Source organism: Hyposmocoma kahamanoa, unplaced genomic scaffold, assembly GCF_003589595.1.
Source record: "Hyposmocoma kahamanoa isolate Upper Pololo Valley unplaced genomic scaffold, ASM358959v1 100021, whole genome shotgun sequence".
Lineage (NCBI taxonomy): Eukaryota > Metazoa > Arthropoda > Insecta > Lepidoptera > Cosmopterigidae > Hyposmocoma > Hyposmocoma kahamanoa.
In genome coordinates this window covers 2,054,193-2,068,239 of record NW_020653200.1, presented here as the reverse complement: position 1 = coordinate 2,068,239, position 14,047 = coordinate 2,054,193, and the positions used below count along the sequence as shown (strand labels likewise).

The 14,047-nt window shown below is 36.9% G+C and overlaps 1 protein-coding gene across 2 annotated transcripts in view; it reads right to left on the bottom strand.

Moving 5' to 3' along the window:
• The window catches only part of LOC113226695 (CUB and sushi domain-containing protein 3), a 53,967-nt gene that overhangs the window by 18,320 nt on the left and 21,600 nt on the right, over positions 1-14,047 (bottom strand). For both annotated transcript variants that reach the window (XM_026459419.1, XM_026459425.1), the window contains exons 2-3: positions 13,665-13,853; positions 10-222 (exon numbers count right to left, since the gene is read on the bottom strand). In XM_026459419.1, coding sequence (XP_026315204.1) covers positions 10-222; positions 13,665-13,853 — 402 coding nt within the window. The remainder of the gene's footprint in view (positions 1-9; positions 223-13,664; positions 13,854-14,047) is intronic.

The following is a 14,047-nucleotide window of genomic DNA, read 5'->3' as shown; positions in this document are numbered from 1 at the left end:
ACAGCTTACCGCAACAAGGTTTTCCGAAGTCGAGACGGACGAGCTGCACCATGTACGGCTCAAGGAGGTTGACGTACCACCAGGGCACGCGTTCGGGTTTAGTGAGTGTGCACGTTTCCGGGCTGAAGACAGCCGATGTGCTGCCGTCGAGAGCACGCTGCGGCACTCCGCCGTCCTCTGTTGACGCCTGCATAGGCGCTTTCCCCGCTGCCACGTTCAGCACTGTCGAAAAAAAAACAAAATGTTATTCACCGTACACACATAAGTCCCTTAGTCTATGGAGAGACATTGACTCAGTTACACGAGGATTCGCTCTGGACCTTTTGGAGGGAAAAGCGTCGTTTTTATTTTGACTTTCAATTATTTTGTGAAATCTAGTTTAAAGTGGAATAGGATAGTGCTATTGTGCCTTAATCGAAGATTAAAACGCGAAATAATACGAATCTCGAACTAAAATACCCTTATCGGCCCGTTTTAAGGAATACCGAGTCAATCCAAACACGCCGCCTCAAATTGCCTATCCTCTTTGTGGCGGCCATATTTACAGAAACATAATTAAACTTCATGTTTAGGCTGATGGTTTTGCCAAAGCCTTAATAAAAAAAAATCAGTTACACGATCGCACCTCCCGCCAAAGGAGTAGAGCCCACATCATTGATGCTGGCATTGTAAGATCACGCTGGCATCATGTTCGTTCCTTCCTCGAACCTGTAAGGTGTGGAATGGTCTCTCTCCTGATATTTATTTTGCGTTACGATATGGGGTTCTTCAAAAAACGTGTCAACACGACTCTCAAAGGGTGGCAATGCAGCAGCACATCTGACGCTGATCTGAAGTTTTCGGTTTTTTCGGACACGTTTATAGATTAATGTATAATACCTATCATTTGTTCAAAAGGCGAAGTAAAACGACATATGTATTAAAGCTCATAAAACTTATTGTATCTAACCCTCTGCCTGAACTTAAACACGGATTTTGTGAGATTATTTCTCCTTCCACAATAGTACTAAAACAAGGTACATATGAATAACTTAGTAAATATTTTACAGAACAAAGTATTTTCTTAATTTTAATAAGAAAAAATACCATTAGTAACAATGCATCTATTTAGGAAAAAGTCGGTTGATTCAAAAATTATCTGCCACGTCTATAAACGTAATAACATACTTTTATTTATGATAAGAAATTAAGATCCGAATGCAGTCGGAAACAATCGCTGGTAGACGTATAAATACAAAATCAGGCGCACATCTCTGGCGTCGGTTACAAAAAAATCAAAGTTAATGAAGCGATGTGTGCAAAAAAAAAGAATATTCAATTGAGCGAAACGGAACAAGTGTTACAGTTAAACGTGTGAAGAAGAAGATATAAAATGAGATTAATGAATACTTATGAACAGCGGTAGTAGCCTGTGGGGAAAAATAGTAGATAGTACAACAAGTGCAAAAAACGCGTCATTTTACCCGAGACAAGTATATGAATACTTAAGTCGAGGGTAAAATGGGTTTTATGAACGAGTTATACACTCTGCTTTTCACTTCGATTGCGAGGAACTTAAACACCAATATTACAATAAACGATTATTTAATTAAAATTTAATGTAAAATTACAACAATTAGACATATTTAATGTGAGGGTTTTTTTGTTTTATGTACTAGAGCATAAAATCCTATTTTATGCAGCCTACACCCAGCATAAATACGAACTTTAAGAGCATGAAAATTGAAAAAGTGTTTCTTTATTAATTTCTAAGTTACGTATATTTTTGAAAGTTCAGGAAAACGTGGTGATGAAACCTGCTTCAAAATGAAATCCAAATTAAAATAATCTTTATTTCATAGGTAAGTATTATTACACTTGAAATCGTCATATTGGTTAAACTCTACCACTCATTCGTAAGGCAGATAGATTCCTCTGAGAAGAATGAAACTTTAGAGGTTGCTCTTTGTAAATTGTAACATTTGTACACATACAAAATTTACAATATATATTTTTTGTTATGAAACATCAGAGATCGAGACTATCTCCACTTGCCAAACGGGTTACTACCCCGGATTTTTGTCATTTTAGAAATAGTAAATTAGAGTGCTTTGGTATTCTTTTCTGTATTTTCGACTTTTTGTATTTTCGTCGTGAAGATTACTGAGACTAGCGATAACGAAAATAGCGGTAGATGGCGCTAATACAAACAAAATAAAAAATATCCAGCAATATACATAAAAATTAATGCAATAAGTGCCATCTTGTTGATTTGTTTGTTACCACTAGAAATTAGTGTAGTTTTGATAAATTGCAGCTCGTCAATTTAAAACAAATTACTTAGTTACAAAAATGGTTCTTTAGTGCTCTTCGCGACAACTGGTGTTCTAATAGGACTAAATAGTTTCTTGTCTAACTTTCTTGTATAGCATTAGAAGCCCTCTTGAGACATTGGTCTATTTGGCTTTTGTTTTTATTGGTATATTGGGCTTTTGATACAGTAAAATGTATTTCTTCCTTTTTTTATATTTAATCTAGTACAGACATGGTCCTACAGATACTAACTAAAGATATATTCTTAATACAAACAAGCGGTTGTGTACAGACGAAACTTTACAATAAAGTCGAGTATCGATTTTAAAACCACGGTATAAAATCGATAGTCACACTGACCCACTAAGTAGAGATGACAATCGATAATGTGACACGATGATTTTTCGACCTTGCTGTTAACAAAATAGTGTACGATATAGCATGTACTGTTCAGTAGACACCCCAGCAGAACACCTGTTAGGGACGGCAATGGCGCCTGCTACTAAATATAGATATAGATTCCGAAATTCAAAAGTGATCTAACATTGCTGTCGATGAATCCTGAACGTATGCGTCTAGATTTAATATATTTTTTAAAGTTACTTAAAATTGATGTTACTTAATTTATCGCCATTCAATGAAGCTGATGGGGATGATTGCGTTGATGTCTTTTGTAATAACTAAAATTTAGTGTACACCAGCATGTCGGACAGAAAGAAAACAAATATAACATCAATGAGAAATTGAAAATATAGAACACCGACTCTCAAGTGATTTCTTTATTTAAAATTATTCAATGACATAAAACATCAGTCCACAACGGATACAAAAATTTTTATTGGCTCTTTTTTCCGCCCCTCCTCTATTCTTTGCATATTTTGACATGTATTCGCTACTATTATTGATTGATACAATTATCATAGTAGGATAGCTGCGATATCTTAACTTCTATCGTAATTCATGGTGACTGCCACAAGCGCACTGTCACGACTTCTCCGTCTTTATGACATTCAACGCTATCCTATGCGACGGCACATCGATATTTTTTATTGTGTGGCATCACTACGTTCGGTTGGGGTATTTCAATAGGGGAAGCAGGAAAGTATATTTCGTCCCTCCTCCCTGCGTTCAAAGTTGAATGAAATTTTAATATAACACCTCATTCCTTCATAATAAGTCTCAAGTTGCCTTAAAGGGAAAATATTCGCAGTGTGTTAAATATCGATTTTCTGTTTGATATGTGTGCCCTACATTGAAGGTATAGACGAGGGGTCTCGGAATTTAAAGATGATTAGTTCAATCCACTGGTTCTTATCGCTGAATTTTGATACCAAAGTTCATCAGATTTCAACGTAACAGACGGATTTACTTTCGCATTTACAATATTAGTTTGGATGTTCGAGAACTTTTACAAGGCTTATACAAGCGAGTTCTTAGATTTTTGCAATTGTTATTTTTATATTGCAAACCAGTTTTTCGGACCCTTTGCAGCTCTTAACTCACAGTCAAAGTTAGCCGAGATCATGAGTCTTGTAAAAAAAATAAGCATACGAGATTTAAATCCGAAAAAATAATTTCATATTCATAGCCTTTAAGAATAGCGTGGTGATTTGTGGTCTATAAATTCGTCTTCTTGGCACCAACAATTACACTAGTGTAAAGAGCATAATTTAATACAATGTTATATTAAAATATTTCTGCATAACGAGTGTTCCGATTCTGTCGGCCAGTTAACGGTTGTTATGCGTTAATTATCAAGTCGCTCGCTAGCCATCGCACAGCCAATGACGCTGGCGAATGCCGATAATTGAGTGTCATATCAATGTAACGGCAAATACTGAGTAATAGTGTACTCGGCAATAGTGTACTCACATTACTCATATGAGTGGTTTCAAGTGGAACGTCATAACGAAAATTTGTACCTTCTTGTGTATTTCAACTACGAGACAAGAAACCCAAGAGTAGCCTGCTGCCGCTACCAACGCACTACATGCACTGCCTTGAAGACCTGATTTTAGAGGCTTCTTACTGTATAAACTACAGACTCAGAGTAGAACAACCAAATAACAACCACAAAAGTAACAGAGGCAATCTAATTCATCTTCCTCATCACTCTCGCCAATTAAAGGCTCGCGCCACTTCTAAGTACAAAGAGATGGTTGCAGCAACTCGTTGTACTATAAAATATTTTCTCGGTCGTTTTCGTTTGAAGATTGTAGATTTTTTCGAAATGGAAGCACCCTCTTACGGTATCTACAAACCGTACTCGACGGCGTGATGATTATAACATATATCATTATTTTATCGAGAATGTTATGTTCAGTTATAGACGGGCAATTAATCATTCAGGAAATTATTACTAAATAATTTGGTGACATAGTAATGTTTCGTTTAACTAAGGTAAACGATTCTTTTATGGGGAACTGTATACGCGTTTTTACAATAAGATTCCGGAGAATATATTAAGATTATCATTTCATAAGTTTAAAACTTACATTAAAAGTATTTTAATTGAAAAGTCATATTACAAAATCGAAGAGTATGTGTTAGATAAAGAAGTATGGAAAGACAACAAGAGTCTAGATTCCACACGATTATGATTCAAAGTGTATTCCATAGCAATTAAGTTTATTTGAAAAGAGCAATCCCTAGTTTCTTGTTCGTTTTTCTCAGGGAGGTCAGAGTAGTGAACAAGCAGTAGCTTAAAATGACGTTTTTAAGTGTAAATATTTTACCTATGGAATAAATGATTATTTGGCTTTGACTTTGATGTTCTTCAAACCCTTTCTCACTTGCAACATGTCGCAAGGTGTCGAGACACAGGATATACTTCTATTATTTCCCTAGCGGATCAGAGTCCGTGGGCGCAGTCAGCTTCTATACGGTTTTAGGAGTTGCTTTTTTTTTAAAATGACCTGCCTATATGCATAACTCCTGCGACGTATACGTTTCTTCTTTGTATTAGTGGTATTTCCGAGAACATAGTCTTGCCTAATTTCCTAAAGGTAAATATATTTTGTAAAAATGTCATAAAGGAAAATCTACTACCAAAATCGAACATCAGGATGTTAATAAAGAAACATTCCAATTTACGCTACATTACGTTTTACAAATTATTTTATTGAATGAATATTTATTAAGTTCAATTTATTATTAATTAATAATAGAAATTGTAATAAATTAAAACATATTAATTAGTACTGAAGTCTTATGTCTGTTTGGGATTTTTCATCAGAGGAAATACAGGACCCCAAACTCGTGGTACTGAGAAACCATTTTCCCTGTTGAAATTAGGATGTTTTTTAATTTCAATTCTCTCTCGCAGCATCCTGGGTAGATAACGGACTTCTTTTGCAAGGCCCTGGGGTATGTCAAACTTCATTGAATGTGTATGTTTATCCATGACATACTCGCAAACTGCAGACTTATTTACGCGACGTTGTTTGTCAAGCTTGTAAACTCCTGCATCCTGTAACGGGACATTTCACGGGTCTCAGGAACTGAGAAATCTTCCTCAGGGGCTTTAATAGGTCTTGATAGATGCACGCCTGAGAACTTTTCCGATCTTGTTTATAACACCTCTCACGTAAGGTAAAATGGCAGGTCTTCGCTCGACTGTTGGTGGTTTCACACGGGGTCTGCGGCATTGGCGTGGAATCTTCAACTTATTCACGGGTAGGACTTGCTTTATATGCTGAAGTTCCCCTGCCAGATGATTACTTAAGATGTTAATATTTTTGTGCTGCATTTGTGTTCTGGTAGGTGTCGCCAATATGATGCGTATTTCCATCACGACAAGGCGATGCTCGCCTTCGAAGTCAACTCCACCTCTTTCCTTAAATACCATGAAGTTAAAGATCGTCATGTTTCTGAAAGCAACATGGCCGATTAGATTTAATTTGATTTAACGTCACACTATTAGTGATATTCAAGTGACTTTGTGGCATTATTTGTTTAATTAAAACTTAAGTGGAACGGCTAAATAAAATGGATGGTATGCTTAAATCTTCTCAACAGGGTATCCAAAAATATGTACCTACATCATTTTCAGCATAGAATAATTAGTCACCGAGTCCCATGGCCAGTGACTTCAAATTATGGTTAAAAATATCAATTTATACTGATTTGCAATAAAATTGGATCGCATGCATAACGGGGGTACGGAAGTATGCCGCACTTGTTAACGGTGAGGCGGCGTGTCCCTTGCGCTGGCGCCACCTCCCCCGCCTCGCGTCTTCTCTTGTCTGCCACCATTCCCACTCGTACGCACGCGTCGCTATCATAAATGTTTTCTTTTGTTTTCTTTCGACAGACGAATAGCTTATGCACACATACTCTGAGATCACTTACTACATGATGACAGTGTAATACTACCGCCGTTAGTTAAAAGGACGCTTGTGATAAAACTCAAAACGTAGAAAATAAATTATATTTGAAAAAATGAAATTTAAAAAATATCTTGCGGTAACTTCATACCTTATCCATCTAGTATAAAACAAAAATAGTGACAAAACGGTAGATTTTTTTTAAATGTCACATGCGCCCTTTTAACTAATGGCGACCGAATATGTATGTACTCATACTAGTAGTGATTTTAATGAATTTCGCAATGTTTTACCACCGTATATTTTTTGTGAAATAACTTCACCAACGTTATAATTATTTATTAGTATGAAGATTGAATAAAAATAAAAATTCCTTCGACCTGTAAACCCAGCGTGACAGGGCGCGACATAAAACGTAAGACACTGCTATTGTCGCACAGAGGTGTCCGCTTTATGTTACTCTCGCTCAAGTCGCTCCCTGTCGTGCTATCTCTAGAGATAGGAGTTGAACGTGCGACCACGCTATACGGCGGCGTTGAAAGCCGTATAGCGTGGTCGCCGTAGCCATAACCCAATACAAAGATCTAAGAGAAGAATTTCATCGACCTGCTGACTCGACCTGTAGCTCAGTGCCAGAGCGACGCCGTGGAATAGGGATTCACCACACTTAATAACGCAGAATTGTGTTAAGTTGGTCTGAAAAAGATTTATGTCCATAAGTAAGTAAGAGCGGAAAAACGTTGTGCGTCTTGCATCGGTTCATACCAACGCGGTTTGACACAGGTCGGCAACGAATCTGATTGAAAATGACGGCGAATCCTGGTTTTGAAAGACTTAATGCGATAAGTGTGGTTAAACTCTTTCGCATCAGAACGATTCCGCGTTAATAAGTTTGGTGACTTGCATAGCGCGGTCGCAGGTTCAAGTCCAATCAAATAGAAGGATTTTTTCTTTGTGTTCGATCTTTGTATTAATAATTATGTACCTATTAGGTTAGGGAATTCTATAACTTTATCGTAGTAGGTCACTTTTAACTACCTCAGTGTCCGAACGGTTATCTCGAGAGATAAATAAATGTTCGGCCACGGAGGCAGTTAACGTAATCAAAAACATTGACTTATGACACAAACAAAATCGCAAAGAAAACAGAAACTAAATTAAATCACAGATTATTTACATAGACATAAACAAAGACACTTAGTAGATATAAACACACTTTGCATAGTGCCAGTCGTTTTAACAAATGAGATACTCACTCAGTTTTTATTATATTATATATTTATTACACTATATGTTTAGCCTATGCAATAAAAAGATTTAGATTTTTTTTAGATATCGATTAATCGACATTGTAACTGTACCTTTAAAAGCGCCTATGAATATCGATTGCCTTATACGCAGTTGTATTGTACTATTGGCATGCAGCACATCGGTGCAAAGTGTGCCAAGCAAATGTCAATTAATATGGCAATCGAGTAAAGAGTCTGGCAATAGTTTGAAAATCGCTGATGACTGAAACGGGAAGAAACAATGGGTTTTCGATATGGTGTGACTAACCTAACCTCATTTGCCATAATCGCTTCTCTAAACCTATTATAGCGTACAGTCACGTGCAATAATATGAAACGCATCCATAACAAAGTTACAATTAAGTACCAGGACCTCGGCTCCGACTACACGTTTGCATCCTTTAGAGTCGAAACCCGAGAGTCGAGTCCCGGTGTCCTTCATCTTTACAAAAATGTATAAAAAAAAAAATAGAATGCCTGGGAAACTCAAGCTACTTTGCCAAGCGAAAAAAAGCTACGTGCCAGTGTGTTGGGCACCGCGCGGACCTAATTTTATTCATATAATTAAATTCTAGTGTTGGTCTAGTATATAAGCTTCTGTTGTATTTTTTAAACCTTACCTGTCTAAATATTACTAATTCGTAATTCAATTATTTCTCGAGGAAAATAATATTATTGTAAAAAAAATTGTCCAGGAAATTGTCAATATGTAAAATTTTACTCAAAAAGCTTTGGTTGAATCCGCATAAAAGTGACTGTTGAATTTTGAAATTTATAGTAAAATAAAAATTTATAGTAAAATAAAATATAATATATATATATATACATATATATTATGTATAAATGATATACACTTATTATACGGTCTGAAAATACGATTCCTCTAAATTTTACAAGAGAACCGCTGTATTCAATAGTACTTTAAGTACCCAAGATTTTTTATATATCAACTGAATTAAATAAAACGTACAGTATACGATATCATTTTTCAAATGGTTTTAAATTATCGAGTTCTTAGGTTTTCGCGATTGTTACACATAGGAAATGAAACTATTTTTCCGGATTTAAATCGCGTATAGTATTTGTTTGTTTTTCCAAACAAACAAACGTTTCGGGCCCTTTACAGGTCCCATGGTCACGGTTGACTGAGGTGGTACAGTTATCAACCAGTTATGTCTAATATTAATGCAAACCACCCTATTTTTTCACTATAGTTACAAAAGTTATTAATTAAATACCTAATTTTTAATTTTACAAAGAAACATTCCAATTTACGCCACATTGTTTTACAAATAATTTTATTGTAACAATATGAATTTTTATTAAGTTAAATTTATTATAATTAATCATAGAAATTGGAGTAAATTGAAACATATTAATTAGTCTGATGAATGATGATGAAGACTTTACCCAATGATGTGTTGGCCTTTGCCATCTTTCGGTTTGTTTTTATAATGCCTAAGTCGGGACGAACAAGTCGTGTGATTGGTGGTAAGCGACACGCCTGCCCATAACAGTTGCAGTGCCACTCAGAGCTTTAAATCACAAAGATACGAAGAGAAGAGAGGGCACTGCCACTGCGCCCGACACCCTGAGACACTAGTTGATAAGTCCCATGTGCCTGTACTTTCACAAGCACCCTTGCCCTTCCACACCGGGTCAATGAAGAACCTGTTCTATATTGGCGGGTCTGGGGTCTCAGAATAGAATAGAATTATTTATTTCATATTATCAATGTCACAATATTATTACAATTAAAATTACAATGTCAAGGGATAATATAATCGTCACTAACGCAAACAATAATAACGAATGTAAAAATAAAGTAGTATAATTATAAATTATATATATCTACCGCATTACCCCACATGAGAATCCCAAAGTCAGAGTAACTTATGTGAGGTTATGTAATATTTATATATTGTATAATATGTTAAGTCCTTTTAATAAAGAAGCAAATAAAGGCGCTTTTCTTATGTGTTTAACTTGACCTCTTTATAATAGCGGGCTTCGATATTATTTACAATTTCACAGCTATGATATCTAACACTCTGTGAACGCGTTAGCTTATTGCAAATGTACTGTAGTCCTGCATATAGTTCATTGTCATGCAAGGTGCGTTTGACCATGACTCTTGGGAGGTGAACGGCGCTTGACCCACAGTCGGTTCACAATGATCAAGGACATAACGGCCGAACGAAATTATTTTTTTCTACTTCTGTACTTTAATTTGTCAATTATAATTTCATAAACCATGTCCTAAAGGCGCTATTTTTAGTTCTGACTCAAAATTCTAGCGTTACCACACTTGTCGACACAGAATCGCATTGAGTCGAGTAGAAAAAGCTTTATGTAATAAGAACTAAAAAGACAAACTTGCATTTCCGAGCGGAAGCGAACGCGCGAAAACCTTTTAGTTCCTAAGCCTGAAACACACAGAGAGCGGGCTCGGGTCGGGTTGGGACTGCGGCGGGTCTAATTCCGTGCATTTATATGGACGAAAACACACCGTTTTATTGTCGTATTGTGCTCTGGTCGTGCGCCCGTGACACTCTCAAATATCTATTTTATGCTTTTTATGAACTATACTCCGTGCAACCATTTATTCTTAGACTATGGAAACCAAAGGACATGTTAGGTCGACATATATAAATCAGACGTTGTATGTATATGATGCAAAGCCTGGAAGTATTGCATTTTTTGTCTATGGTTGTATGTCAATAATTACGGAACTTTAGAGGCATGCATATGTCAAAAGTTGAATAAATGGTTAGACGGAGTATAATTCATGTTAGACTGGGCAGAGACCGTGCCCGGGCCCGGCACAGTGTAACGTGAATCAGCCTGTAGACCCGTCGACCCGCACCCGCTCTCTCTGTGTGTCACGCTTTATGGTATGGATGTAAAGCTTTTTCTAATCGGCACCATTAGACTTCGTGTCGATAAGTGGCGGTGACTCCCCAAGGCAACGCGTGCACACCTGTCCGTCCGCCAATCGCGACAACATCGCAATACTTACCTAATTAAATTGTAACGGTAACATTACTACGCAAGGCAAAAGTGGAAGCGTTTATTTAAACGCTCATTGCATTTGAGCGTTATGATTATCCAACGTCTGTTGTTGAGTATTTTGTATCCTGACAATGGTGTCCATATTTTGAATAGTTTCGAGGGATTTTGAAATAGTATGCGCCATTGGGGAGACGAATACATTATATAAATAATAAGTACTAAATATATATAATTCTCTTGAATGTTGCTCACACAGTAGGCACGTGGAATAGAGCATCTTTCGCTTTGCAATCAAAGTGTTAATGAAAGTAACTTTTCAAGCTGTATAATTTGGATAAAGCGTATTGGCTACAATTATAATGATCCCAAATCAAATATCAAAATGGTTTCCGATAAAGTACCCATCTTATACCCATAAGTACTTTGTAAAATTAACATTTTCAACTTTCCCGTATACGATTCAAAGGGTAGAGTATATCACAGTTTCCGAGAAAGCTGTGGGAGCTGTAGACAATGTCTTCCGTTTTTCGCCGCCATTCACGGCGGCTCGTGTGAAGTGATTTCTCGTGAAGAAAGTAAAAGTGGGTCAGAGTCATGCGCGGGCGCAGGTGCGCACAGTGTCACGATTGACGCAGTGACACAACTTCAATCAATGATTAACTTTTTCCTTTGCTTACTTACTTACACATATGTAATAAATGTTCTTGAATTCTCGAGGCCATCGTTTCTCTGAATGTTTAGTACATTTGGTATTTCATATCTATAGGTAAGGATATTGGTGAAATTACAGGTACATGGGACTTGGCAACGTTTGTCTCAGAGTGACGAGCACAGTGGCATTGCCCCTCAAATCTTTGCGATTTAGAGCTCTGAATGCCACTGCGGCAATTGATATGGACAGGCCTGTCGCTTACCACCAGGCGCACGACTTGTTCGTCCCCTCACTTGGTATTATAAAAAAAATGACAAGGAGTGGATGACCATTTTGTGAAACAAAAGTGCCTTTATTGTCAATAAAACCCTTCAATTCTTTTCAGATTATTCGTGTAAGTAAGCAGGTGGTTAAATAATAAATTTAATATTAATATATTATTAATATAATATACCTTAACCTCACGCGTTATGTGAATAGGAAGATGATACTAATCAAATCAAATTCATTAATGAGAACCTGACGACGTCTTGTACATCTACTGAACAGTACTTTATAACAGATACGAAGTTTTCGCCCGGATGAAAACGGAGGCACAAGCGCACTACTTACGGTGACGAATTACGTATAAGTGGCTGTAGCGTTTCGTATTCGCTACGTTAGGCAAATATTTTAATAATAAAAAGGAAAATGCGAATTTAAGAAATAGGTTAGTAAGTCTTGGTATGATACATACACAATCCTCTATAATGTATGAAGTGCGACAAACTAGGCATGGACGTAACATAATTAATGCATGTTATGTTACGTGAAACGTCCCCATACACTAACACCTAAATGTAACGTGTGAAAGAAAAGCGTGAAATTGGAATAACTTTTGTAATCATACCCATTACAAAATTATACTTACATCATTGGTTCTCTACGGCACTACATTGAGAGAGAAAATATAATGTATGAAATGCGTGTTCGAGGAATACGTGGATTGATAGTTTTATTACTACACGTTGCCGATTACGTAACTCCATTAAAAATAATTTGATAAACATACATATATATGTATATACGTAACTTTTATAATTTAGAATACTCTGTTCTTTATTGTTCGGTAAGGTTCTTTACATTTTTTTAATTTAATTTTTTAACCGACATCAAAAAAGGAGGAGGTTCTCAATTCGACTGTATGTTTTTTTTTGTATGTACGTTACGCGATAACTCCGGTATTTGTGAACCGATTTTCATGATTCTTTTTTTGTTGGAAAAGGGATACTTATGGAAGTACCACTATGGAGTGGTCCCATTTCGATTTGTAGGAAATCATCCACCTCTAAGGGTGGCTGTTCACGCATGAAGATACATTTTTATAAATAGCGCCTAAATTTCCTTGAGGAGCAATTTTTTAATGGTTGATTTGGCTATTTCTCCGATTCAAGGCGTTTTTCTCTCAATATTCTTAGAGTAGTGAGAGCCGATTTTTATTATCTCCAGTGTCAAGTCCTACATTTTTTTTAAATATATATAATAGACACACGCTTGGCCACAATCTCACCTGATGTTAAGCGACGATGTGACCGACGATGGGACGCGTTTGCCTAAAAAAAATGCCTATTCACTCTAGCCTTGAATAGCCCCAAATTGTACTTTTCGGGAAATACAGATGCCGTAGAGCATTACGGCCGTACGCATCAGAAAGGAGGAAGCAAAACGCTTAGTGCGAATAGGTGGAATATCAACGACATAAGAATGGAGTGCTCCGGACCATAGTGACGAATTTAAGGATATTTCAATAAAACTTAGCAAATAGACGTAATTCCACGTACTTTTGAGGTCGGTTTTTTTAGTACTCTGCACTGAGATTATTATTATGGCTTGGATTAGGTTTAGTATTAAACCTACATATGGGAAGAGTATTGCACATGCTCGCTACAAATGGAAGAGATAGCAAAATAATGCAGTAGCAGTGACCTAGGCTGATTCAGTCGCTGGTTATTATGGAGTGAAATCGATGGAGACGTATTATCACCAAAAACCGAGCTGTTTTTACTCAGATGATTGCTGCAAGAGATATGCAAAACTTGAATATGAGATACTTACCACAGAAAGGTATACCATCAGGCGTCCATCGGCCATCGTCGCCGCAGATACGCCGCGCTGGGCCCAGCAATTCAAAACCCAGCTCGCATTCGTACGTCGCCACGGAGCCCTCCGCCAGCGCCTCGTCCGAGAACGACACCCTTGAGTGCGCTGGCGCACCCGGGAATGGGCATTTCGCTAACGCCCAACCTACAACAAATAAATCAACTTACAAAACACTGTGACGAACTATTTCACTGGCTCCCTGTGTATTCAAACAAAGCACTAAACCAAAATTATATTGCTACTTCTAGTTCACTGCAAAATATTTTAGAATTATATCACAAACTTCTCACAAGGACGTTGAAAACGTCAGTCTAACCTAAACTGTCTTATCTACAGTA